Source organism: Orussus abietinus, unplaced genomic scaffold (assembly GCF_000612105.2).
Source record: "Orussus abietinus isolate OABI.00-Male unplaced genomic scaffold, Oabi_2.0 scaffold2, whole genome shotgun sequence".
NCBI classification, from domain to species: Eukaryota; Metazoa; Arthropoda; class Insecta; order Hymenoptera; family Orussidae; genus Orussus; species Orussus abietinus.
The window spans coordinates 3,709,197-3,736,413 of record NW_019396012.1 but is presented as its reverse complement, the minus strand read 5'-3'; the positions used below and the strand labels follow the sequence as shown (position 1 = coordinate 3,736,413).

At 57.2% G+C, this 27,217-nt stretch overlaps 1 protein-coding gene across 1 annotated transcript; it reads left to right on the top strand.

Annotated features, from left to right (window-relative positions):
* On the top strand, nucleotides 1-27,217 carry LOC105700468. Its single transcript, XM_012426305.1, has 6 exons — nucleotides 1-92; nucleotides 18,072-18,247; nucleotides 20,542-20,752; nucleotides 21,131-21,242; nucleotides 21,609-21,787; nucleotides 27,108-27,217. Exons 1-6 carry the CDS (start codon nucleotides 23-25, stop codon nucleotides 27,215-27,217), a joined length of 858 nt encoding a protein of 285 aa, XP_012281728.1. The 5' UTR covers nucleotides 1-22.

Below are 27,217 nucleotides of genomic sequence, written 5' to 3'. Positions count from 1 at the left end.
CCGGACCGTCCACCGCTTCGGGATGAGGGAGACGCGCGGAAGGTGGGTGAGAGCCCTTCTGCCCCTGGTTGCCGTCCTTTGTCATCACTCGGGTAAGTCTTTCGTCCGACCTGGCGAATTACGCGATCCGACCCGTCGACGCTCCTCGCCGCATTCCAGTCCGGAATCGCGCGGACTCTCCTCCGAGCTCGATGGCGCGTTTAAACGCGACATTAAGTGCAAATCGGTCGCACCCGACACCGCGTCCCGATCGTTCGGAAGTCGGAGCGAGCGTGGAGGAGGGAAGGGGCGATCCCGGAAGCCATCCCATTGTATGCCGCGATTTAATGGATAGCCTACGTGCTCCCCGATTGGAATTTAATTTTTCGGTGCGTCGTAAAGAGCGGAATCGCTCGCTCCGGGAAATCGCGGGAGGTCGGGGCGGCCGCTCGCTTCGAGATCGCTGGACCGTAAGAAGGTTGGAGCGTTTTCCGGAACGCACGGACGGTGTTCGCGTTGCCGTTCCTCCGAGCGGGCGCCTCGATCGCCCTGTCCGTTTTCTCGCAAATTGAACGCGCTACCGTCGGCACTCCAGTCCGGACGGCGAGGACGGGGAGGGTCGGGGCGCTTCGGCGATTGCCGATCTCCGGAGTGCCCGGGCAGTTCCGGGGCTCGGAGAAGCAGGTGGCACCGTTATCCGGCACGGCTCGAAGACGGATACCGCGGATTTATAATACCGGCGGACGTCGAAATTTATGAGGGCTTTCACGTAATTGGTTTTCGATTACGTTCCCGGAGACGTCGCAGAGACGCTCCGCGCCCTCGAGGCCCGGAAGGAGGAAGGAGGAGGACCGCGCGAGCCCGGCCGAGCGAGACGGAATTTCCCCGGGATCGGAGCGCGTCCTCTCGGCCGTCGAGAGCCCGGTGCACCGGACGTTTCCGCGATCTTATCGCCGGACCGAATAAATTCCGTCGATGCCTCTTCGCCGATCCGGCAAGCGGAAACGGAGCACGTCGCGGCGATTCTCCTCGATTCGCGAGCTCGCGGCCGGGGGAGGCGAGGGGAGCGCCCTCGAAGAGCAATAAAGGAAGGAGCACTTCGCGGAAGAGATTTCCGTCGTCTACGGTTCCGTCGTGGTTTACGTTTTTGAGAAAAACGCGTTGCCAACGGGAGGAATGCCGCGACTTCGGAATCTCTTCGTTCGCGACCGAATCGGAAGCGACGTCTTCCTTCTCGTCCTCGCCTCCCCCTGCCCGGGAAACTCGGGGGCGAGAGTCGGCCGATCGCGTGACGCCTCGCGACGTTTTTCCCGGGATCGACCGTCCCTCTCGAGCGGCATTCGTGCGAGTCTCGGAAAAAAGCGAATCCACTCCGCGAAAGCGCGGCGCGCCCTCGGCCGATTCGCTCGGTCGGGCCGCGTGTCGCTAATTACCCGCCGCGTCGAGTCGAGCTTCGATCCGCCCCACGACCGTCTTGTTCCCCGTCCGAATTCTCCTCCCGCGCTCCCGTAATCCCGGAAATCGAGCCCGGAAACGGCTTCGTTAAATTCCATCCCGGGGACCTTGCGGCGCGGAAGAATCCCCCGATGGCCGAGCCAAAGGGGTGGAACGCGATTCGTTATCGGTTCGGCCGGCGCGAGGGCGGATTCTTTCCCCGGAGCTAACGATATCGTTCCATTCGTGCCGGGGGAACGGGAATTTTCAGGAAAACGCAGCTCGGGAGTCCGATAAATTCTTTTCCCTCCCGGCCCCGTGGACGAGCCTCGATCGGATTCCGCGTTAATCTCGAAGACGTCTCTCCGTCCGGACGTTAACCCAACGATAGCGTCGGGGGCGGATACGGCGCACTTTGTCAGGCGGTTCGCGCAGGTTGCGTCTCTTATCGCGGTGAGGAGTGGCCGCGATCCCGAAACCCCCTCGTTCCCCTCTCCCGAGGGAACCCTTCCTCTCGAGCCACGCTTTGCCGCGTCCACCTCGTCGATAGCCGGGTCCGTCGAATCGGCGGATCGGCGGGCCGGAGCGTCGCCCGTGACTCGCGGCGCGCAGTTTGAATCAACTCCCGGACGGAAGTTCGTTTCGCGGTCCCGGGACCATTCCTCTTCGACTTCCGGTTCACGGGGCCGTGCTTCCTCGCGACTCGAGGGTTTCCCGTTGCTCTCTCTTTTGGGCGATCCGTCGACGCCGCGCGACGAGGACCGATCGAACTCGGACTCGGCCCGAAGGGCGCTCGATCTCCGTCCGCCGTCGAATCGGGCAACTCGTTCGTTCGTCGAGACGGAAATCGATGTGACATCGATGGGGGACCGCGATCGATGGTTCCGGAGTTCCGGAGTTCGGCAGATTTGGCAGATGGGGGGTCCCTTTGGAGGAGGGACCCCAATTCCTTGGCGCGGAGTGGACCGCCTTTCTTGGAGCGCCCCGGGCGACCCTTTGGCTCGCCTCGCGAACGAATCGTCGGAGGCTGGCCGGAGTCGGCGCCTTAAACGTCCCGGGGAGAGGAATCGCGTACTCCGTAAAGCTTCCCCGGAGTCGCGGAGAACATAAATTTTCAAGCGAATCGTGCTCACGGCAGATTCGCGTTCGAGTCGATGCATTTTCCCCGGGGGGCGCCCGATCGCGTCGTCGCCCAGGTGCATCTTTCGCACGAGTCGTCGACGGTTACGCGGTCGGCCGCCTTCGCGGATCAAGGCGAGGACGAGTTTTGAGTTTTATCGCGGCACGCAGGAAATTCGGGGTTGGGAAAAATTGCCGGTAAAAGGCATCGCGGACGACGTTAAAGGGACATCGAAAACCCGACCTTAACCCCCTTTCCGAAATCCTTTCGACGAGAAAATCGCGTCAATTTTGGGGGTACTCGTCCGGGAGAGGACGTTTTCAGCGACCGGTTCTTTTTCCCGTCGGTACATTTTTCTTCCCTTTTTGTTTACGAAGCGGTGAATACGCGTTTCATTAATCCAAAGTACTCGACGCTTTGCCGTTCGCGTGTACCGACCGTCCGCCCGGGCGGGAATCGCAGGTGCGCGCTCGAGGACGGTTAAAATACGCGAAAATACGCGAAAATACGCGAAAATACGAGAAAATACGTCCTCGAAAGCGGGAATCGGCCCGGCACGATGCGCAAACATTCGCGGGCTCGTTGTAATTACGCAAGTATTTCATTTGGCGACGCCTCTCGCGCGCGCGCGCCGAGGAAAAAAGGGGGCTGCGCGGGGTGGCGTTACGTACGTCGTTCCTGGCGGAGTGCCGGAGCCACGCACGACCCCCGTTCTCCGCAGCCCCGCTTCTCGTTAGGCGGACAATGCGTTCCTTCGAGCCTCGACGTTTCGAAATCCGCTGCGAGCCCCGTAAAATCGTACCTTCGACGTTCCCGGGTCCGGAACTCGCGTTCGCGACCTCGGCGACGGGAGGCCATGCGATTCCTTCATTGATCATTTCCCGCTCCACCTTCCTTCGAAACGCGGCAAAAGTGGTTTCCGTGATCGCGCGGGATATGCAGGATTTCCCTGTAATTACTCCCCGGGAAAACATTCTACGTCCGAGGGAATCGAGGCGGTCAAAGCACAAAGCTTGACAAATGGCCGAGGGCCGAGGAGGAGGCGGTAAATCACGAGACATCCTCGTTCCTGTCGGATTATAATGTCCGGCATGTCGTAGCCAACGCGTACCGTATTTCCGTAACGATCGCAGCGTTTCGGTGTCTCGTTACTCGTCGCCGTCGACGAGAAGAATCGCGCTAATCGCGCTAATCGCGCCGATTGCGCCCCCGCCCTTCCGAACTTCGTGCTCCCTTTTATATCCGGACCGTAACTCGGGACGCAAGTGCCGCTTTTATGATTTACCACCACCTCCGAAGACGGTAAATCACGGGATATCGTCGTATCCGTCGGACGATAACGTCGGTCGCGTTGCGACTGCATCCGCCGCATTTCCGTAACGATCGGCGTAAATCTTTGTCTCGTCGCACCCCCGGAATGAAATTCAAGACGCGTCTCTTTGTCCGCGCGGCGGAATCGGCTTCCAGAACGGGGACGGCCGACGAGCGACGACCCGGTCGAGGGCATCGGCCAAATTGACCGAGACCGTTATTTTTCCGCTCGCCTCCTCGCTTTGGGATCGATCGAGTAGACGCGAAAAAGCTTAATCGCGGCCACGACGGAGTTAGCGGCGAGCGTCGTCGTCGATGGACTTTTAATCGAATTCTCTGGTACATCCAGCAACGGTCGCGCGTATCTCCCGCGTACATTCCCCGGGTAATGGAACGTTGCCTTACTTAACGGAGGCATTACCGCCAACCGCGATCGAGCTAATATCGACCGATCGCGCATTCGCCTCGGCGAGTCCCCTTCCCGCTCCCGGGCTCGCGGCCGAGTGCCGTCTTTCCCGGCGAGCGGATTAATGGAAAACGGTCGTCGGAAGTTTTCGACGTTTTTCCTCGGGGAAGAACGGACAGCCGCAAGAAACCCGGGGGAACGTCGTAGCTCCGCCGATATTTCCGCGGGCGCCGTGGCGGGGACGGGTTCGCGTTGCCGGCTAACTCGATGATTGACCTCGGGACAAAAAGCGGCACGCGGCCTCGGCGAACGAGGTACGGAGCCGAGTTTAGGTAACTCGATTGCGCATCGACCTCCTCGGGCCTGCATTCGTCGCATAAAAGAACGCCGGTGGCGGCGGCGGTGAACGAGCGGAAACGGGGAGAAACGGGCCAGTGGTTCGTGGAGGCGAATAAGGAGGCTCGAGGGTGACTCTCGACGCTGCCATTCCGGGCACGTAGGGGCCGACCGAACGACCGTAACCCTTTCTTCTTCGGGTCTCTTCGTTCTCGCCTGACCGTTTAAACGAAGATCCCGGCGGTGCTTCGCTTTCTCCGCGCTCGTCTCTCGGGTGCTTTCCTCGACCCGGCTCGAGCTGACTCTCCCGAGTCCGGAAACGTATCGTCCAAGGTCGCGCGTCCACCGGACGTCGGCGGGAATCGATTCCTCCCGTCTGCGTTTAAATTCGATAACGAGGGAACGATATATCGGGCCGAATCTCCTTCGGGAAGGAAGTGACATAAATAAAGATCGCGCGTGTCGGGGCGGGACCGTTCCCGTGATTTATGTAGCGCGGGGCTGCAGCGGAGCTCGTAACGAAAAAGGGGAAGATGACTTCTTGCCGTCGGGGTAGGAGCCGCGGCACCATCCACTCTCGGTCGGTCTACGGCAGTTAGGGTGTTTACGCGGGGGACCGTCGACTGGATATTCCCGGGGACGCTTCCGTCGCCCATCCTCGGATAAATTTGATCGCGCTCGACCTATTTCCGCGTCCCCTCGGGCGGAAGACCGGCGCCCGAGCCGGTTTTCCGACAACCTGTGGCCCTCGGTCTCGCGGAGGAGGCGCGACGGATCGGCCGCTCGATGCGCGCCAGGATCAACGCGAAACGCGAATGCCCGGTCGGAAGCGCCCGCGCAACTTTCCCGAAACGCGGGCGACGCGAGCCGCTCCGGCGCTGCAGTTTTAATCTGGAAAATGAGCCACCGCCCGCGTTGCTCGATTTTCCTCCCTTTGCGATCTCGTTTTCCGCAGCCGGACGCGTCGGTACACTTTTTCGCGGGTCCGGAACACAGAGTTTCTTCTCCGAGCTGATAGTTTCGAATGAAAACGTAAGAGCCAGCGTGAGCTCCTCTCGAACTTCGGAAAATGTACTTTAAAACTGGTCACCTGCGTTTCTCAAAGAAGTTCCCACCTAGTTACGGTACTTTGAAACTTCGCTATCGAGTTGTAGATTTTGTGAGGACATTTTTTACCGAAGAAAGGGTCCGCCATCGGCTGTACTCCGGCGATCGAGAATTCGGTAGCTCCTCCCCTCGGTGGCAAAGGTTTCGGGAAACGTTCGATCCCCTCGGAAGCAGTTCGTGCCTCGAGCGACGAGGCCGGTTCGAGGTCGCGTCGGAGCACCGAACGACGCTCTCCTGCGACGTCGACGCGTCGGTTCGTCAATTTCTGCGGTAGACTCGGGCAGAGCCACGAAGCTTCCGCATTCCGAGTTTTCGCCCTTAAACCGCATCCCTAACGCGAAGGCGCGGCCTTTGGTTCGCTCGGCGGCTTAAAAGTTTCTGCTTCGAGAGGCGAGGGAGATGGAAAAAGGCGGAGTTTCCTCCTGATTGACGAACGGAAAAAAATCCCTCGCGGCCGCTCGACCCGGTCGTGGGTGGCAATCCTTTTAAAAGCGACGTCCCGTAATCCTGCGATCCGAAAACAAAGTTGAGGCGGCTCTTCCCTCTTCGGTATGCAACCACGGGAAGCTTCGCGGCACTGTTTAATCCCGCTGCTGAGCGGCGAGTACTCGGGACTGTCCTCGTCCAATCCCATTTGACATTTGCATCGCGAGGACAGGGACTGCACTCGTCTCCGCTGCAACGTCCGTTTCGGGGCGCTCGCGATTACCATTGCAGAGGTCGGCCGCCGTGATTTTCATGCGGTGCTGATTACGTCGGGTGCAAACGAACCTCCGGACCTTGTTTTACGGGCACGCCAATCGGAAAGCGGTTTCGCCTCCTCCCGCTCCTCGGAAATTTCCTCGCAGATTCGGCGGTTCTTCGAGCCGCCATTGGGAAACGAGTCGGGCAGTCGCGTCGACTTCCGTCTACCTCGTTTTCGATCGCTTTCCAGCCGAGGAACCATTTCCGCTGCACCGGGTGCGGCTCGCGCGCGAAACGATCCCGCGAGCGTGCGTCTCCAATTGTCGCGCGTGAGTCTCGTCCCCTGCTTGTAAATGCTCCCAGGAAAAAAAGGTGTAAAAAGTATCGATTGACGGCGCCTCCTCGCGTTGGGGCGCACCGGTGCAACGGATGGACAAAGAAAGAAAACCCCGACACGGCGGGTCTGAAACGAGCGTCGAGTCGCACTTCTCTCTTCATTCATTCGCGGATGTTTTATGGAAATTGCTTCCGCCAGCGTCGCCCCGTTTCTGAATTACTCGCGCGAGTAGGGCGGAATTTATATTATGACTTTATTTGTGTACTAAGCCAGCCCTTTCGCGACTTCGCAGATTTCCCTCGCGTGCGAGCTTTACGGAAAACCAATTCGCGTTCTGCCGGGTAAAATTAGTAGCCGCGTTTGCTCGGTCGGGGCGATATCTCCCAAGAGCTTCGGGCGAGATTCATTTTTGACGGGCGATCGCGCCGGAGTCTCGAGTCGGCCGTTGGTCGCGAGGCGCTTTCGTGACCGTGCGAATTTCGCCTCGAAAACGCGATCGTATCGGGGCGATCTTTATAGTCCCCCGGACTGGCCTATTCGCACGTTTCGAAAGAGATTTATCGGCAGCTCGTAAACTTAACGCGCGTATCTTGTACGTTTCGCGAAATTTACTGCAGAAATTGTTGCAACCTTTATTCTTTTGGGCGAGCGACTCTCGGGGGAACCTCTGCGCCGCGGCTTGGATTTACGAATCGACTCTGTTTCAGCTAATTGCGTCGGACGTTCGCCCGAAGTCGTTGGACCGATCGCGGGTTACGTTAATGAATCCCAAAGTTCTCGCGAACGGAGCAGAGCTCGTATCGTGACTCGGGTCGCGCCAAGGCGGCCATCGGCCCATCCTTCCGTGGCTTTATGGAGTTCGCCGCAAAAATGCTACCGTATCCGCGCGATCTTTACGATCTCGCAGACCACGGACTGCCTTATTGGCACGTTATGCCGGAGATTTATTGGCTCCTCGTAAAATTAGTAAACGTATCGTGTGCATTTTGAGAAATTTACGGGCCACGAGATTTCCATGCCTTTACCATAATTTTACCATAATTTAACCGCCGACCGCCGACCGCGACCCGCGATCCGGATACGTCGAAACGATTTCTTCCATCCCGCGACTCTCCCCGACCGTCCAAGTTCTCGGCCCGAGTAAAAAGCGCTAGTTGGAGAGGTTAAAGCGCGTATAAGTTGAGCATCGAGTTACAGTTCTTCAAAGAATCTTTCGAGCTCTCCCTTGAAAGGATGCTCGTTAGAGCATTCAATCGACGGACAAGAAGTCCCGGGTAATGGACTCTAATATGATTTGCCGCGCGACGGGTCTTACCGGAGGGTCTCGAGGTAACGAGCCGCCTCGCGAGAGCTCTCGCGGGCCCTTCGGAAACTCGTAAATCGAGATCGAGATCGCGTCTCGCGAGGTGGGTCAAGGAAACCTCGCCTCGAGGTGTACGATCCGTTTTCGGGGAGAAGGAAAGTCGGACGGCCAAAAAGCGAGACGACAACCCAGCCGGCTGGTTACGTCCGTCTATAGGGAAAACCTCGCCGAGGAGTGAAAAGCCCACACCATTTATTTCTTTGACGTTTGCTCAGCCACTTTGACTAACGAACCACCCGGAACGAGGTGGAATCCACAGGGACGAGGCCTGACGCGCTTTTCGCAAACATCAAGCTTTTCCACGGTTTTGCGACGACGTGGACCGATGAATTTTCCTACCGCCAAATCCTTGAAAGAGAATTCGCCGAGAGAGAGAAAGAGGAGAAACGCGATGCATCTTTCCGAATTATCGTATCCTTCATCCGGTATCTACCGTCCGCTGTTGCGCTCGAAAGAGACGCGTTCGCGAGGACGACGTCGATGAATCCGCGAGCAGAGTCGAATGGTTCGCGAAGAAACTGCGACCAACTGCCTCCACTCTCGGAAAAGTTACGGCACGTTCAACTTTTAACGCGAGAAACGGTCGGTTCGGGACAATCGCGTTTAAACTTTGGCAACGATTTAACAAAGCTTTTTACCGAGAAAATTAAAAGCTCGCCGCTTCCCCGTCCTCCGGAAACGGTAACGTCGATCCGGTCGGAAAGATTCGCGGGGTCGCTCGGTCGCCGAGTGGCGAGGAGCGAAACGGTCTCGCAGGTGCGCGCTCGTAAGTAACTCGCGCACCTATTCATAAGGCCGAAATTTATGGTGGCGTTATTCCGTTATCCTCGATCGTGCCGCGGCGAGTCGAGCCCGGGCATTATCTCGTATAAACGGGCGCGCCATGCTCGTTACCGGCATCGCTATTACTTGGACGGCACTTGTCCGGTGGACCTACTAAATATAAGTGCCACCGGGGTTAGGCATAAGTCAGTCGACCTAATCTAAGGATAAACCGGCGCCACGCCACCGCGGCGCCGTTATCGCGGGTAATTTTCTCGCCGCTGCCTCTCGCCCCCGAAGCTCTTTAGCTCTTTCTCGTTCCTCCCTTCCCGCTACTTATCTCGGACGAGCTCGAGTCGACTCGACTCGAGCTCGGGTCGCGTCGTGTCGCGTCGCGGATATCGGGCCTCTTGAATCCTCCGGACGAGAGTCGAGAGGCGGGTTTCGACTCGGCGAGCGAGCTCGGGTCTCGTTGGATTTACGTCGTCGCGCGTTTGCTCTCGCGGCTGCTCAAAGGCGACAACGGGGCGTGTCTTTGACGGGCGTCTGTCCCGAAATTTCGGGAACATTTTGTCCCCGCGCTAATTGCTCTCTCCGTGGCACGCATCTCGGATGCGGACCGGGGCGCCAGGAGTCGAGCTCGACGGCGCGCCCGCGGAAAGCTAAACTTCCAAGAAGCCGCGCGCGATCAAACGTAAGCTCGACTAACGCGAGCTGACGCGCCGCTGTCGGCCGTTTCCCGGAGTTACGAGTTCGCGGCGATATGTAACCGAATTAGCTCGTAAACTTGGGCTCTCGGTTTTATAAAATTCCCGGGGCGGGCTCCGAACGCTCCGGGAGTTCGCGCGAGTTGGCGCGAGTTGCCCACCGGAGGAACTTCCGACGTCGATCGAGAGTCGCACGCACCTCTTCCGAGGCGCGGATCCGCCCGGATACGTTAAGGGAAAAATCGATTCTCGCCCTCTCGCGGAAGTTTCGCTCGGTATTCCTTGGCCGCGCGGCGGAACGGACGCGATTCGAGCGCCGGTCGAGTTTGACTCTTTCGAGCCAAAAGCGCGCGTTTGCGTTCGCCACGAAGCCCTTTGCCCCCGGTCGGCCGGACGAGCTCGCGGTATTAAATCACGTTTACGTTCGACTCGATCCCCGTACTCGCGAACACCTACGGGCGACGTCGACCAAACGTTCGCCGATCACGCGATCGTCGAAGCTGCCGTCTAATCGGCGATTCCTTCTCCTCTTGGACCTTTCCTTCGCGTAATGAACTCGTCAGGGGAACATCGCGTGGCCGCGGACCGGGCGGAACGATGATTGCTCCGAAAAGTACGTACGGAGATAATTCCTCTCTCGCCCCGGGGCGGAACTCGAAAGCCGAGCGCATAATCGCTCCTCGGCGATGATTCTTTCCCGTTTCGGCATCGCGTTCGAGTAAATTTGCATCGGGTACTGGCATTGATTTATGCGCCGCTCGCGGAAGCATCGATCGACGAGGCACGAGGATAGACCTTGCGATGCTATTCCAATTTGGAGTAATTTAGCGATAGGAGGGCAACGAAGGAACCTCCGCGAACCGAGCAACGAGGGTGCATACATCTTACGACCCCGTGCCGCGGACGCGTTATGCTGGATTTACGACCTCGAAATTACCAGATATATCGTATCGAAATAACCGGCATCCTCCGGCTCGTCGCTCGCCTGTCCCGACTCGTTGGACGACACCCGTTTGCGGATCCGCTCCGGGCGACGAGTCGATTTCCGCCACCGAGCCTCCTTTGATCCCCGAGCCCTCCGCGCAAGCAAAGCGTCGAGAGATTCCGACCGCGTCGTAAAAGTTTCCCCCCCGACGACTCGGTCTTCGGGAGCTCGCGACTTCGCATCCACCCGAGAGGGGCCGACAGGGGACCGCGAGTCGTCCATCATCGCGCGATTTATTCGACGACGCGCCGAGGCGGGCATCCGTCATCGGCCCATCGGGATCCCGTCTGCCGAGGTTGCCTACGTCTGTCGCAAACGGCTCGGATGCGGGAAAAATGTCCCCTCGTCGCGGCGGCAGCGATTGGCGGTCCGCGCGGAGGCAAGGGCACGACAAAGAGGGCCGCATACCGGGGCTCCGGCCGCGAAACGCGGAGCAGGGAGAACCGAAGGCGGTACTTCGGGACCCGAGTTGCAGGCTCCTTCGTTCTTCTCGGAGGGCGTCGCGACGCGTAGCTTATGGCCCCGACTCACGCGCGCCCCTTCGAGAGTTACGACCCTCTTAAATTCGTATGCCATCTGATCGGGGTTAATTAACTGGCTAATTAATTGCAGAATTTATTGGTGGACGCGATAAGCCGTTGATTTAATTCGTCGCGCCACTTCGGCCGGCCGCGAAGTGGAGCGACGACGTCAGAGCGGGCCGATAGGGCTGATACGGCGCGCGCCCTATCTCGCGAGGGCTCGTCCGTCGCGCCGACCCGTGAATCACCGACTCGACCGGGCGATCTCGACGGTCGATCGGGCAAGGGCGGGCCCTTCGTTACGACCGGCCGGAGAAAGGAGGAGCGCGGCAAAGGGGCCGGGGAGTGGAAATTGCGGTCCTGGCCCGCGTAACCTCATTTCCGTAAGTTACTCGTTAAATTTCGCTGGCTTCGACGGAGGATCTCGTCTTGGAGCGCCGCCAAACCTATATTTCGGAACGGCCGGTCCGCGGCGAGGCAGGGCGAAATAGCGCGAAGGACGCTTTGTCCCGCGGAGCCGCCCCTCGCCCGAGGGTGCGACCCGCCGACCGCTGGCCGCGGCGGAGTCTTTCCGACGGCGCCGCTCGCCGCGGTGTCGCGAGGGTCTATCGACCGTGCCGAAAGCGGGATACGCCCGGCACGGCGTAAACGCGCAAATTGACTCGACACCGATACAAGGCGCGATTGGCTTAACGAAACGCGAACGGCCAAGGCGAGAGGTCGATCGATCCCGGCCGAGGGATCGAGTCTCGAGTCGAATCTCGGCTCGGGGGTGCACTGGATTAAGGCGAGCGAACTTCCCTCGTAAAGTGCGCCCGCCTCTCGATCGGGTTATTTAGCGATTTTTCATGAGGCGATCTGCTTTGCCGATGCCGTGAGAAACTCCCGGTGCAACCACGGATACGCGCAAGGGTGAAAACGTGCGCGCGGCCACCGGAGGGGAGAGGGGGAAGCTCGTTTGGACGGTATTAATTTTTAAGCGAATCCACCTGCGAGCGCGCGCGAGCCGAAACAAAAACGAATTTCATCGATGCGGCGATGGGCCCGGAATTCGCTGCGAGTTTTACTTTTTCCGGCTTACCGATCCGTTCCTCTCGGTCTGTCCGCGTCTCCGCAACGGGGCCGCACTCCGATTTTCGGGGTACGGGCTTACCGGGTCGTTTTCTAAAAACCACTTCTCTCCGGTGGGAAGCTCCATCGGAGATCTCCAAATCGAGGAGGCTTTTTCGGGACGCTCGAATCCGTCGCGCCATCCGCGTCGACATGGATTTGAAATTTATCGAAACGGTGCCCGGGGCGCGACGGGGCGACCGTCGAACGATTTACGCGTCCGCGAAATTCTGCGGACTTCAGTGGAGTTCTCGCCCGCGACGTTTCTTCGACTTCGGATCCCGGTCATTAATTTTAGATATCGCTAAGTGACAAAATGTGATTTATGACCGCGCGATACGGCCCCTTTGTAACGTAGCGACCGTTGGAATTAATGGTTTCGATGGAGAAGAAAAAAGGGAGACGAAAAAGGCGAACTCCCGGGGTAAGGTTCGCTCGGCGAGCTCCCCGCGCGCGCCTCGCGATGCGGTTTCGCTTCTCGCGCGCCGCGCCGGGCGAATTTCGGTTCGGTTTTCTCCCGAGAGAAAGAGTACCCCAGGAAATAAAAGAGCGAGAGAGCGGGAGGGGTCCGCGTTCCGCGGAGGTAATGGAAAAAGAAAGGTGAACCCGGAGAGATCGGATCCGGGGTTTTTCCCTCCGGTACTTTGAATCCTACGAGGGTTGATAACTGATAAGCGGCGCTCTTCGTGCCGCGATCTAGATACGACGTTCGGCCCGACTTACCCCGAGGTTTCCCCCCGCCCTCGGCGTCGTCGCCTGAATACATAACTCGATGTAACGCCCGTACTTACGGACTCCTCGCGAGCGTACCTACGACGTCCGCCGTCGTCCGTTGGGCGTCGGAAATGCGCCGAGTGACGTATTCGTGATATACGCCCGACGCGACTCCCGGCGAGGACCTCTTTTTCGTGGCATTCACGGGACGTCCCTTTGGAGGGAGAGCGCCTCGGCGTCGCGCGAACGCCGTCCCTAAGAGCGAATCGTCGGCGCGTACTCGGCGCGGGGCGTGCGTCCCGACGGGGTAATTGCGGCGGACTCGCTGGCGACGTCTCCGCGCACCTTTCCGCCCCGATGTATTTATGAAAGCTGCGCGATTCAATTACCGACTCGCCGAGGAGGGAGGCGGAGAAGAACCGCTCGGCTGCGCCCGCGAAATCTCTCGAATCCCGTCCCTTAAAGTTTCCCCCGGCCCGGGGCTGCCGAAGGGCCGGCCATTGAACGCTCGGGGGAGTCGACTCGGCGACGGGCGACCATTTCGAGACGCGGTCTTCTCCCGATCTGGACTCTTTCCCCTTCTCGACTACTTCGGCTTACTTACGTTTTCATTGTAACGCTTCCGCGATCCCCGGAGGACTTTCGAGGAGTCGCCGAGCGGCGCGAGTCCTCGAGTCTTGGCGCCGCGTTTAAGCGACCCCACCTCTCGCTCGAAACGCGGTGTTACGGCACCGAGTGATAAATATTTCAAACGTACATTTCGAAAAAGAGCCACCGAGACTCTAAGTGCCGACTCCGCTTCTCCGAACGACGAGGCGTTTTCCCCGCCTCGCCGGCGCTGTCGCGTTTGAGTTAATCACGCTCCCCGGAGACGGTTTCCGGGAGATGAGCGTTTTGCCGTTCGGTTCCCGGCGAGTTATTTGCCCGATTCGCAGGGGGTTCTCTCCGATTTCTCGGCCTCGCTGCCCTCTCGGTGTTCCGTGGATCCCACCTCTCTTTCCAGCGACCGCGCGACGTCTTCGCGATATCCCGGTCTCGTCTCTGGGACGCGAAGCACGTCCCGAAGCAACTTATAATTGACCGAACATTTGTCCGTGACAGTTCTTGTTCCCGGCTCTCTCTTTACCCCTTTGCTCCCCCCGCCACCCTTGCTCTCCGTTTCGCGAATCGACGAAATTACTAGGGTCTCGGGTCGGGGAAGGAGAGCCGCGTCGCTTCCGTAATGCCGCGCTGTTTACCGGCCGCTTAAGGAAGTTTCCCCGCGTCCCGGTTGGAGCCCCGAGATTAGTTTTACGGGCGGAAACGCGTTAAGACGGGGCGATTTCGCCGCCGAGTCCTCGATAGCCCGGACTCTCCGAAAACGTCCCCCGAATAGGGGACTCTCGGGGCCCTCGAAGGGCGAGCATCCGGCTGGGCTCGAGGGAAATGGGAAAGGATAAATTAAAGCGCCGAGATTGATTTTACGGCAGGAGATCGGTTTAAGGCGCGTAGATTCCAAGGCGGATTTAGAGCCTCGAACGGCTTACAGCGCGGATGGCACGCCGATGTAAATTCCGCGCGATTCGTAAGGCTCCCGGAACGGCGCTCCTCCGGATGTGACCGAATGGCCATTGGAAAACTATACCCCGGGTTGCGAAACTTTACGACTACGTGTACGCGACGGGCGACGCGACGCGGCGCCGGGAACGCGAGTCGTCTCGCGGCGGATAAACGCCTCCTCGTTAAGAGCCACCGGAGTCGCTCCAGCGGGACTCGCGAGGAAATTGAAACGGTCACCGGGGCAAGAAGGAAAACGTCTCGATTATGAAAATGCGCCAGGAGCGCAGTTCCTAGAAACGTGCCCCCTTGTTCGCGACGTACTTCCCCAAAGTTATTTGCAATGGGTTGTTTCCGAGTCGTAACGAGCACCCGTTTTGCACGTTCCCCCGTTTCTCCGGAGGAGCTTTTTGCAATTTCTCAGAGTATTTCGAAAGCGCGGCCGGGGCAATCTTCCGGATGCGGAGGAGGTTTTTCGCACTTTCCGGGGGCGGTTTCCCGCTTTCGCGGCGGGATCGTAAAACCGGCCGGCTCCTCGATCTTCGACGGAAGATCGAGCGGCCCTCGCGTAGCCGACTTTTTATTTCGTCCTGTCGGGGCGACGTTTGCGGCGAAATAAAGGTACGACGACGCGCGTCGCGACGTCGCATCGAGGATGTAATAAAAGAAACGTATGACTCCCCGGTATACTTATCGACCGAGTGCTCTTAAGCTTCGGAAGTACTTCCGCGCGCAGTTCCCGGAAGGCTCGAGAAATTATGGTCACTCCGTCGAGTCTCTCGACTTTTTTCGCCGAGGATTGAAAAATTACTCTCGCGCTCCGTCGGACTCGACGCGTGGCGCTCCTTCCGAGACGCAAAGTCTGCCCCTTTCCTCTGGAGTCGACTTTTTCTCGGATGCGCCTCGAGTTCGGTCTCACCGTTGTCGAGGCAAGAAAAATAATTACGTGGCGTCCGTCTACCGGCGAGGGAGCGGGAGCGCGAGTCCACCTCGAAAATGCATGGAGTTTCGGTGGGAAAGGTCGATCGATAAGGAGGATTTTTTTCTTCCCTTTTTGACAACGTCTCTCCTCCGAGCGACGTACCCCGGTGTATTTCTCTAAGAAGCCGCCGCCGTGCCGAAAAAGCCAGTTTCCTCGGTGCAATTTATGTCGGTCTCGGTGCATTTCACATTCGGCCGTCGTGTCGCGTCCAGACGGAGACGTTATCCCGGGCTTCGGGTAAGACATCCCCCGAGAGAAGATGAAACCGAGAAGCAGAAATGGCGGAAATCCGAGTATCTCGAGTGCCGAAATTGACATTGATCCTATGGTAATTCCGAGGAACGTCGCGGATTCGCCGGATATCGCGGACTTCCCTATTCGAGCCCTTGTCGGTGATTTATGTCCACCGTTGGGACCGGAGGACCGAACTCTGTCGGCGGCCGTCGAGGAAACTTGGCGTGGAAAAGTTCGCCCCGAGTTGGACGGAGTCGCGGACCGAATTCTTCGTACGGCGCAACGGGAAAGGCAAATTCACCTTCATTTTCAACCGACGGGGTTCCGTCGGCCGGATATCAGGGGAGAAGAGGACATCGATCCGCGCGTCTCTTCGAGGGTTCGTTCGAGCCGAAGCCGCGAGCAAAGTCAATTTTCCGCTAAAGACGTTTCTTTATCGCCGAGGCGATGAAGAAATTTTCAGAAATTGCCAGGAAATTCTTTGTCGCGCCGTCAAAACTCGACCACCGAGGAGCGACCGGGGTTTCTCTTCCGTGAAGAAGGACGCTCGGAGGGTGAACGTAAATTGAGAACGTCGACGAGGGGGTGCACGGTGGACAGAGCTAAATTCGAATCCCTGGGACAAAGAGCTGAATTTTTTTTTTTTTTTAAGGAGGGGACGGGACTCGAATTTTCCAGGAGCTCATTAACATTCCGTACCGACACGGCCGAATTTAGACAAAGGACTTTCCACCCCGAACGGAAGATGTGTGTCGAGACAACGTAGAAATTCCGGGGCATGTCGTTAAAAGCAACTCACCGGGAGCAAAGATTTGCCCATCTCGTGGATTTCCTCGTGGGAATCTTCGGATCGAATTTTCGACTCCGCGAGAACCGAAAGAAGAAGCATCGATCCGCACGGCGAATATTCCTGGCGGTACTCGCGGATACCGTTATTGGGGTAGGAAGCATCGATCGATTCCGTATTAAAATTCCTACATTTGCGGCCCCGTATCGAGAGCGATACGATTGCCGCTCGGACCGGTTCGTATTCGACGTTCATCGCGATCGCTCGTCCGATCGCGCGATTTATAAGCGGCAGGAAGGAGATGTCGTTCCGGGCCGCGAAACGACGCCGCGGCTCTGGGCCAAAAAGTGTCGTCCGGCTCTCCACTCTCGGAGGGCTCTCGGAGTTACTCGAAGCACTCGAGAAGCGCGGCTTCGGCTTCGAGATACGAGGGAAACGTCGGTCGGTGCCGAGCCGATTCGTGCGGGGCGAGGGTTCGGCGTGCACGCGCGCAATTAATGAACGCCTTCCCGGTCGCGTTTTTCTCCTCCCGCGGCGCATCGCCGCCGCGTTCGTCTATCTTGGATGACTAATGAAAGGCAGCGCCGAGGGGGGAAAACGGAGCAACGGGCTGGATGAGAGATAGCTCGATGGATGGATGCGTCTTCTGGGGAGGGCGGGATATAGTTGCAACGTTAACGGAGCGCGATCATGCGTCTGTGCGTGAAACGACGACCCGACTAAACGGGAGAATAAAGTGGCGCATTAAGAGAGAATTGCCGGGAGCGAGGAGAGACACGGGTTCTGAATTATTGGCGTCATTGTCGGTACGGGCGGAGCGCGGGGTGTACGCGGTGCCTACCGTTTAGGGAAAAATCAATTACAACTGGACGGCGACGTTGCACCGATGATTCCGAGCACGGCGCGTGGCGCACCCACCGCCCTCCTGCCGATTCGATAACGATTGGACGCGACTCTCGTCGATTCGTTCATTTTCGATTTAATCAGGAAGAATGTTGCACGGGCGGCGTAGCGTGTAATAAATTTAATTGGCCGCCCCTCTTTCCTCGTGCCGCGCGTATTCAATTGTGGCATCCCCGGATATGGCGAGCGGCCGCGGATCCGGTCGGATCGTACCGGCGCTTCCTAGTTGCCCATTTAATTATTTCCCTATCGGAATCGGTAGTCGCTGCGGCGATACGGGTGCACGGTATACTTACTTTAATTTGGCAGGGGTTTTGGCCAATTACTCGAATTGGCGAGCACTCGAGGAGGGAGCACGCGGCGGGGTCGGGGACGTCTTTTCGGGATTTCTTCGCGAGTCCTAGGAGAGATTCTCCGCGGGCAGGAGCACATCCGCGTTATCGGTTCGTGCCGAAATTAAGTGCCTTCCCTCCTGTAGCGTTCGGGAAAAGTACCCTTCCGGATTCTCACGGTAGAAATTTATGTGGCCTTCCCATCTCCGCGCATTTGTTCCTTCCTGGCTGCATTCGGGAGCCGAGAGCAACCGGTGCGGCCGCCGAGAGGAGTTCCCTCGTAAATTTCGGGGAAAACGTGGCGAACTTTTGCCATCTAGTTCTTAAGGTTCGACGTCTCCGTGACACGCGATACCGTCGAAAAAGTACATCGAAGAGGTAGTCGCGTCTAAAAAGTAATATCTTCTTTCCCGTGTTCCAGGGGAATGCGATGCCAAGAGCGGGGGCGGCTCGGTGGTGGAACATCATTCGTCTTCCTATTGGGAGCAACCCTTCAGTCAGCCCTACTTTGACAACACGACAAAGAGGGAAACTACGACGACGGTTGGCCAGTCGGCTTACTTGTACTGTAGGGTCCGCAATCTCGGAGATCGCGCGGTAAGGATTCGGCTTTTCCGCGGAACTACGCGACTCGCGATACGTTTCTTGTCTTTCCATCGGGCGCAACGTACCCTTTATTTTCTACCCGTTTCGCCGTAACTCCCCTGAATTTCAGGGGCTATATATTTTCAGCTACCGCGAAAACCTGCGTATTCTCGCCCGCTACTCGGAAATAGTTGACTTTACTTCGGCGAATTTCAAGGCTGTACATTTCGAGCCACCGTTAAAGTTAGACATTTCTACCTATTACTCGGTAATGGCTGTGTCCACCTCCGTGATTTGCGGAGGCCATAATTTTCTCCAAAGAAAGGAGTACGGGTGAAGTCTGCACCCTCTTCTCTAACCGATGCACCGCTTATCGGCAAAATTCGATAATTCATTTTTACTTCGCCCGATGCGCGGAATCGCGAGGTTCCGGGGCCGGTACGGAACTCGTTCCCCCGAAAACCCCTGGCCAATTCCCGGTTGTCCCTGGCCGAATGGCATTAGCGACTCCCGCCGTGCGATCGCGCTCCTGCATCGGCGATTGCCGCGATTGCCGCGATTGCCGCGATTGCATGGGAATACGCCGAATTGACGTCCCCGATAATAAACGTATGCGCTCTCTTGTGAAACGATTGGCCGGTGCCAATCAGCGATCGACCGAATTCGCCTCGTCGTCCCGGGCATTAGGGACACGTTGGAGAAATTAATTTCCCACCGATCGTTCGTTTTCCGGAAGGCCACGGCAATGCTGGATTCTCTCGGAGCAGTCGAACGATTACATCGGGTTCGGTTCCCCGGGGCAAAGGAAAAGAAAACCCTATCGATCCCGTCGTCCCACCGCTCCTCTCGTCCACCCCGAATCTCACGCAGGCGCTTCGTTGGATAACAGTTGGCACGTGAGAATTCGATCGAATGTAAACTTCGTTTATGCACTCTGCATATTCATCGGTTGACGCGTGCACGTACGCACGAACGTGGGGAGGTATGCGCCGCACACGATAGGTCCGTAATCCCGCGGTACCTCGGTCGCGGTACCGCGTTGTCATTCCAGGAGAAAAAAATACTTGCACTCCGACTAATAAAAAAATCACCCAACGGCTATCCCCCGCGCCAGCACCCTCCGGGCCCCCCGCTTCTCCCGCGCGACGCTCGATACTTGGAAATTAAAAACGTCAACGACGCGTAATGAGCACTTTAATCGTTTCTCTGCCCTCGAAATCGAACCGCGATTCCGGAGGCACGGTCGACCGACGAACGGGACGGTCAAAAGCTCGGGATTTCGGCGAAATTCGCTGCTTAACGGTCGGCACGTGAGAATCGGACCAAACGTAAATGTCGTTTATGCGCTTCGCCCGCTCATCGGTCCACGTGGACGCCGCACCTCCGCGATCGGTCGGCCCGAAATCACCTAGTTGACGTAACAAAATATGTTTTAATTTTCGCGCCAACGGCCGGACAAATTTGGAGATCGCGGTGGATCCGCCGTCCCTGGGACGGCCGGAAGTAATTTTGCGGACTCGTGCGCGAAGGCCCCCCGGGTGAACGGTGACGCGTTACGCAGGTTATCTGCCTTACCATGCATCATCGGGTGACGCGCAGAATCCGTCCCGGTCCGATCACCGATCGTAATCGACTATAAATCAAAGTCGGCCCCTCCTAGCCGTGGTGTAGCTACGGGCCATCTACAAATTCGCCGTTTACCCTCGCGCTGTAAAATCAATGGCAAAACATTCGGGTCGCTCGACCACGGTTTGGTGGTTTACGGTGCTTTTGTCTCGCAATAGCGCGATATCTGGACCACGGTAAAAACACTATTTTCCAAGAGTCCGAATATGCGGTCCGATGACATTCGGCCGAAATGCATTTTCGCGGAAAGCCATCATCGCCCGGCCGAACGAGCTTCGCGTTTCGATCGGCTCGTCCCGCTAGCGGCTTCCGTAAACGCCGGTCCTTTCCGTTCCTCGCTTTTCCCTCTTTACGCCGCGACGAGACTCGACTTAATTTGACTTTTTGGCGAGGACCGCTCGGCCCCGGCAAAAGGGCACAAACTTGGGAAATTGAAGGCGAGGTCTGAAAAATGGCCGGGAAATTATCTCCCGTTAAATCCCCTTTCTTAACGCTATGAAGAAGTTCCACGGTGCTTCGGCCTCCAAATTGCCAAGACGGGAGTCGAGTGATTAATGGTCCTATCGATTAATCGGCGAACCGATTAATCGTCGGAACTCCGTCGAGGCGACATCCGATGACGTCGGCTCTCTCCGTATTTGACGCTAACTCGCTAACTTAACGCATTTGCATTTCCGCAGGTGTCGTGGATCAGAAAAAGGGATTTGCACATCTTGACGGTCGGGATCCTGACGTACACGAACGACCAGAGGTTCCAATCGCTGCACAGCGACGGCAGCGACGAATGGACGCTCAAGATCAGCTCGCCCCAGGTCCGCGACAGCGGGATCTACGAGTGTCAAGTGTCCACCGAGCCCAAGATCAGTCTGGCCTACAAATTAAGCGTAGTAGGTCCGTACGCGTTTCGCGTTCTCCGACCTTAGCCAAGGAACTCGGCGCGATTCGAATCGCCGCGGCCATATTCGTCGACGAAGCAATGGTCTCGGAGGGACACGAGAGGTCTTTCATTTCGGCGCGATTCCATTAAAAAAAAATTGCCAGGGGAACCCGTGCACTCTCGTACGGCAAGTCCGAAATCGAATCTACCTCCGGCAAATCAATTTCCGGACATAACTCGATTTTTTTATTACTTTTTCGGTATACACGGACTTTAATGCGGCCCAGAATTTAATTTACGTTTCATAATTCGAAAAATTACTGCGCGCATTTTCAGCGGACTCGCGGCCTTCGCCGGTGTTTGTCGATAACGTCGCGATTCTTGTTGCGCAGTGTCGAAGGCGAAAATAATTGGTAACCCGGAGTTGTACATCAAGAGTGGAAGCGACATCAACCTAACCTGTATCGTACTGCAGACACCCGAGCCGCCGTCCTTCATTTTCTGGTGAGTTTAATTGGGTTTCCGCAAGTGCAATTCCCATCGTTACCCTCCCCTGGCCTCCCCTCTCCCTCCTTCGCGCGGATTATAACCGCCAGAATTCGTCTCCTCATTAACCGAGCGCGATTACGAGTCCGGAATTAATAGGGAAACTTTGGAAACTCACAAAGCGATTTGCCGCGCATCGGCCCAAGAGGGTTTGGCGTATTTTCGAGAGCCCATCGAGGACTCTTCGCCTTTGACGCGCGTCGCCCTTGACTCGCTTTTGCGTCGCTCCTGCCTCGCTCTTGCCTCGCTCCCGCCTCGCTCCCGCCTCGCTCCCGCCTCGCTCCCGGCGACCCGACCCACTGAGCCGGTGCGTTGACTTTCCAGGTACCGGGGCGAGCACGTGATAAACTACAGCCAGCGGGGCGGCATCAGCGTCGTCACGGAGAAGCAGACCCGAACGTCGCGGCTGCTCATCTCGCGGGCGGTGCCGGTCGACTCGGGCAACTACACCTGCGCACCCTCCACGGCGGAGTCGGCCAGCGTCCTGGTCCACGTACTCAACGGTGGGTGAGTCGCGCCTCCCCGCTCCGGAAGCGAGCCCCGGAAGCGAGCCCCGGCGGGAGTGGACCAACTTTGCGCGGCCACCCCGGGGCGGGGGGCTCGAAGAGAATATCGGTGTACTCGGGCCGTGTAATAACGCGAGGATGGGATCCGTGGGCACCCTCCGCTAAGGGCCGAAGGCCGAGTAAGGGAAGAAAGCGAGCCTCCTCCAGAGAGGAGAAGGTAAATAGAGAGTCCGACTTTACGTCCGCCATAAATCCCGCGCATGTACCGATAAACTAAACGGTGAAAGTCGTAAACGCGCGCCCGAGGAAGTGGTCGGAGCGACGACCGAGTGGACGTCGCGGAATAAATCTTTCGCATCCGTCCTCGCCGCAGCTCCGCGAGAGACGATCCGCGTCCGGTCGCGGGAAAGTTTGCAAACGTTTCGGAGGTCGCGAGCGATCGATGGATGGATGGCTCGAGACGAAGGAGGAACCCCCTCTCCGTAACGAACGGCAGGCCGGTGTCGATGCGACGCTCCGTCGTTAAAGTTTCACGGACGGATGATTACGTTACGTTACGGCGCCGCGACGTGGCCACGGAAGGCCGCTTAAATTCGCCGGCTTCTCGCTTTAAGTGGCGACGACAACGGACTCCCGGCGACGCTTACGGTAGCCGCTTACATTGAATTCGACCAAAGAAACGACGGACTCGGAGTCTTCCGTCGTCCGTCGACGACCGAGCCGGGTCGGAGTCGGAGTGGGCCCGGGTCCGCGAAGGTCTGACGCTTCCCTCTGACTTCCCTTCCGTGGGCGGGGAAGCCCGGAAGTATTTATCGTTTCAACGCCATTGCGGTAACACATAATTCCTTTCCTACGAGCGCGTTAACGATAAAATTTAGCTCCTTGCAGGGCCATTCGTCCTCGTCCGTTTCGTTCGTGTTTATCTTGTTCGAGCGGAACTATCGTTTTACTAGGTCCCGGCGCAGCTGCAGCTGCGCGGCCTGAGTGATTTGTGGCTAATTGCCAGGATTTTACGGCGTGGCGGCTTAACTTCCCACCGAGAAACCGCGAGCCGGATCTTGGGAACTTTCCTTACGGGCACGAGAGTCAACGTTATAAATCAAAAAGCCTCCTCGGGAGGAGGGACGGGGACATGGCCGAGTTAATTGTATAATTAAATTTGGCGGGACAACGTTTGCGCGAAAATTAATCAACCGCTCGCGCAAGAGGGCTCGCAGTTTTTGCATAATGGAGTAGCTTCGCTCCGCGTGGAGCTTCCAAATTTCACCGATCGCTCAATGTCGGCCAAGTTACGGGCAACGGGGTCACCCGCGTTGCCGGACGACGCTTCGAACGTGAAATTTCGCGAAAATCTGCTATGCGAAGGTGTATTCCGGGAGTTATTTAGCGGCGGCTGCGGGTGGATAGCTCGTTTCCGTTCGCTTTCTCCGGGGACGTCGCGTCGTATATGACGAGCGACTAATAAGGCGGTGGCGCGGTCTCCGTGACTCCTGACGCGTTCCGATTACGGGAAACGCATTATACGTCATTCGGATATTCGATACGTTCCGATTCGCATGCGAAATCTACGGTCTTCGGCGTATGCGCGCCAGGACCTGAGGATGGAATTCGAGCCGGCTTAAAATCTGGAAGCGCTTTGACGTTTCGCGAGCGCGAAGCGGAACTGTTCGCGAATAATCGCGGGAAGCACGTACGGTAATGGAAACGTCACCGAGCAATTTTTCATCCATTACGGGTACTTAGCGGGAGAGTGCCTACAATCTGCCGTTTTTATACTTCGGCCATTGTTCGCGGTATCGATAAGTGGGGGCGCTGAAACGCCAAGAGGTAAAAAGAGTCTCCTGAAAAGGGTGTCCGTCGGAAACGGGTGACCGTTCCCTACAAAGTCGACTTTAAAAGCAACGAGCCCCCGGAGCGAACCTCTCGACCCGTAATAAATATCCGTTCATCGCGCCTGCCCGCTCGTTTTGGTCCGTCCCTTAGAAATGGACAATTAGCTCAACGATTGGCGCGAACGGGCTCCTTCGATCGAATTCGAGCCATTCGTAATCGGCCCTACCGTGCGCGACTCGGCCCAAAGTTCGGCCCACTTTTCTGCTCTCCGCCTTTATCTCCAGCTTCCGATCGCCCCGACGGAATTTATTAACGACTCCGAGAAGCAACTTTTGGAAAGAAGGAGTAGCCGTACAAATTGCTCGCCAGGGTCAGAATTTCACTCTATCGCTTTCTATTAAAGAGAAGAAACGTTTGCGAAACTCGATTCGGTTTGAGGGCATTTTGAGTGCGGTCTGAACCAATTTTAAGGAAGAAGCATGTAACGGCTCGATTCGATATCTTGGTTTACGGACCAAGCAAAAGGTAGAACTTTTTCGTGGGACTGGATACGATATCGCGTCGGAGGAAACGCCGAGGTATGGATTAGAAGGGTCGTAGACACGGATTGGAAACTCCCCGACGAAAACGGGAAAGCAACGCGATACTCGCTGAGTTCGCAATTGAGTTCGAGGATCCAATAACTAAACCAATTATCCGGCGCCCGTGAGAAAGTTTTAATCCAGATCCCTCGCGATCTCGCGGAATTATTCTTTTGAATATTCCAGTCCGACTGCGGCCCGCCGGGAGTGGAGCTTCGAAATTAATGTCAGATTCGACGAACGTTCGTGGCATCTGCCGATTTTGTATGCTTTCGCGGAACCGTCCGCCGGTGGCGCGGAAAAAACACCGGCGATCGATACCTGCCGATTTGATTTTCCAAATTTTCGACCCGCCCAGAATGAATTGAGGCGCGTACCGAAATCTTCCTCGAAAGAAACGCGCGTATCGATCGAACCCGTGCGACGGCGACGCCCGTAGTTAACGCGTTCTTACGGCGGGAGAATTTCGAAACGAATTTCTAGAATTTTTGGGACGCGCAAACAAATCGAGCGATACACTGCAGCTCGATGGGTTTTCAAATTTTCCATCGGTGGGACAGAAAACGCGCAAAAGCCGGTCCCTAGTCGGATTTTCGATAATACCCTCCTACGGGCGAATCGGTTGGGAAGCTTGCTACGTCACGGGATTCGTCAAAAGTGTTTCCGCCTCCCTTCCGGACGGTTTTTATTTATCCGGCCACGAAATTGCAAAGCGATAGGAATCGAAAACGCACGGCTTGGTTCGCCTCGTCGCCCAGCGCGGAGGTTCGCTTAATAAGCTCGCGATTCGAGATAAAGCGGCCGGTGAAACGTTCGATTTCCCGGACAGTAACCGACCCGATAAGAGGAATTTTAATAACTGGGCGATCGATTCTACCGAGTCGACCGAGCCCGTCCACCGAACGTCCCGGCCAAGCGCGCGCGCGTCCAAGGAAGAGAGAAGGAAAACGATTCCCCCGATATCTCGCGAGTCGGGGTCCCACGTGCCAATAAAATATCTAAAGAGACGTCTAACGACAAATCCCTTTTCTACGTGCTCGGTAACGAGGGAATCGTCCTCGGCAAAATGAGAACGAAACACCTGTTCGATACGTGGTCGAGCTCATTCCCTTCTCGGAGCATTACGCAACGGCGCGGGCGGATCATTATTTTCCAACGGGACCCGGGATTTGTACCGCGTCGGTTGTGCAGGTGCACGGGGTACCTAAGTAGGCCGACTTACGTATTATGCTGGAATTTCGAGATCTCTTGCCTCGCTGGTGGTCTCCGGAATACCTGGGAACGCGACTACAAGACCGGAGAATTCCCCTCTGCCGCTCGCGGGCACCCCGGATGTGCGCGTATATCTAAATATCCCTTTCCGTCGTTCCAGGGGATGAATTTAACCCTTATTTGGATTATTAGGGTCGCCGCGACCCAATGCTCTCTCGAACTCCGTGAGACCGAAATCGATAATCCGGACAAGGCTGAACCACGTCCCGGGACCGCGTTTTCCTTCTTCCAGGTCCCTGGTTCGATCAACCCGGTCGTCTCCCTTCCCGCCCGGTCGATGGAACGCGAGGTCCCCCTGTCCTCCGATCCGCGGGTATCGATGATAAAAAATCACCGTCCAGGAATACGCGATCGCTGGCGCAACTCCGATGCGACGGTCGGCGAGGTCGCGTCGATCGAGCAGGTGCAGGCGAATCCCGACCTCGGGGGGTTCGGGCCACCGAGGTAAGGAATTCTCCTCGGCCTCCTATACGTACCCATGACGTATACGCGCAAACGTATATGTCCCCGTTCTGCCGTTCTGCCGTTCCAGGGTTGAACTTAACTACGTCCCAGGGCTGCAGCCTTCCTTCTTCTCGGTCCCTGCCTTCGACCTCCCCTACCTCCCGTGCCAACTTACGCTTCCGGGCGTCGTCGTACTTCCTCCTTCGAGACGAATACCTCCCCATTCACGGTGTGCTCTGCCGGCATCGCGTTACCCCGCACATGCCGCGACGATACCGACTTCCTCCAAGGACGAATCATATTTCCACCGGTCCACCGCCTTCTTCTACCTCGAGGCACTCTCGGTCCCCCGACGAACGTCCAGGCGCCGCGACGTCGGTGCCCGACGAAAACGCTCTCGGCCGCGATTCCATGATACGTTAAAACCAAATGCACAGGGAGAGGAAAGAATTAGCATCGAGTTCCACGCCGTACCTGCGTACTTCGAGGCGACTCGTTCGGTAGGAGAAGTTGCGCGTCGGGAGAAACTTCGGAAGGCAAGCCCGGAGTTCCTCTCGTCGTAAAATAGACGAGATCACCTGCACGAAGAGTCCTCTCGAGTGCGGGTTCTTGCTCTCCGATTCTATGAGCATCTCGCTTGAAAATGCCCCTCTTCGTCTCTCTCGGGCATTAATCCGAGCCTCGGCTTACCTCGAGAGATTTATTCCCCGCGGTTCCGAGATCTTGAAGCGCCGCAAAAACGAGTCGGTCGTCGCGGGTTTTGCAAAAGAAGCGCCCGAATACCTTTCCGACTCTCCATTAGGGAGGATAATAAGGTTCGGCCGAGTTCCTCCGATTTCGCGACCGATCAAGGGTCGAGATAATTTTAATAATGGAATATTTATGAGGCGGAAAATTAATCCGATCGGAGGAGCTCTTCCCGGCCCTCGACCGGTAGAGGCATCGCGCGAATTAAACGTATACCGCGGTCACGGAAAAAGATCCAGAGGGACTCTCCATTCTTTGCCGGAATAACTTTGCCGGTGGATCGAGGGAATTGGAAATAATTTCCGATATTTCGGATGACCTTTCAAAAGGTAGCCCGATGCGCCCGATACCCCTTCGAAAAGGGTATCGCGTTTTCGTTCGGCTAGCGCGGGCGGCGGGGCAACGATAATTTATGGATCCGCGGGTTTCTCGGCTTTCAGGGGAGCATCCCGCGGCGATGCAGCACGGGAACTCGAGCAACAGCGGCGCGGCGACGCGCACCCTGGCCCTGCTGTCGCTGCTCCTCCACGCGGCCTTTTTCGCGAGGTGA

Bases quoted from the DNA above. Each gene is read 5' to 3' on its own strand.
- LOC105700468 (XM_012426305.1), top strand. From the start codon at position 23: ATGAGGGAGACGCGCGGAAGGTGGGTGAGAGCCCTTCTGCCCCTGGTT. The intron at 93-18,071 runs GTAAGTCTTTCG...CCCGTGTTCCAG, and splicing joins CGTCCTTTGTCATCACTCGG to GGGAATGCGATGCCAAGAGC. The intron at 21,788-27,107 runs GTGGGTGAGTCG...CTCGGCTTTCAG, and splicing joins CCTGGTCCACGTACTCAACG to GGGAGCATCCCGCGGCGATG.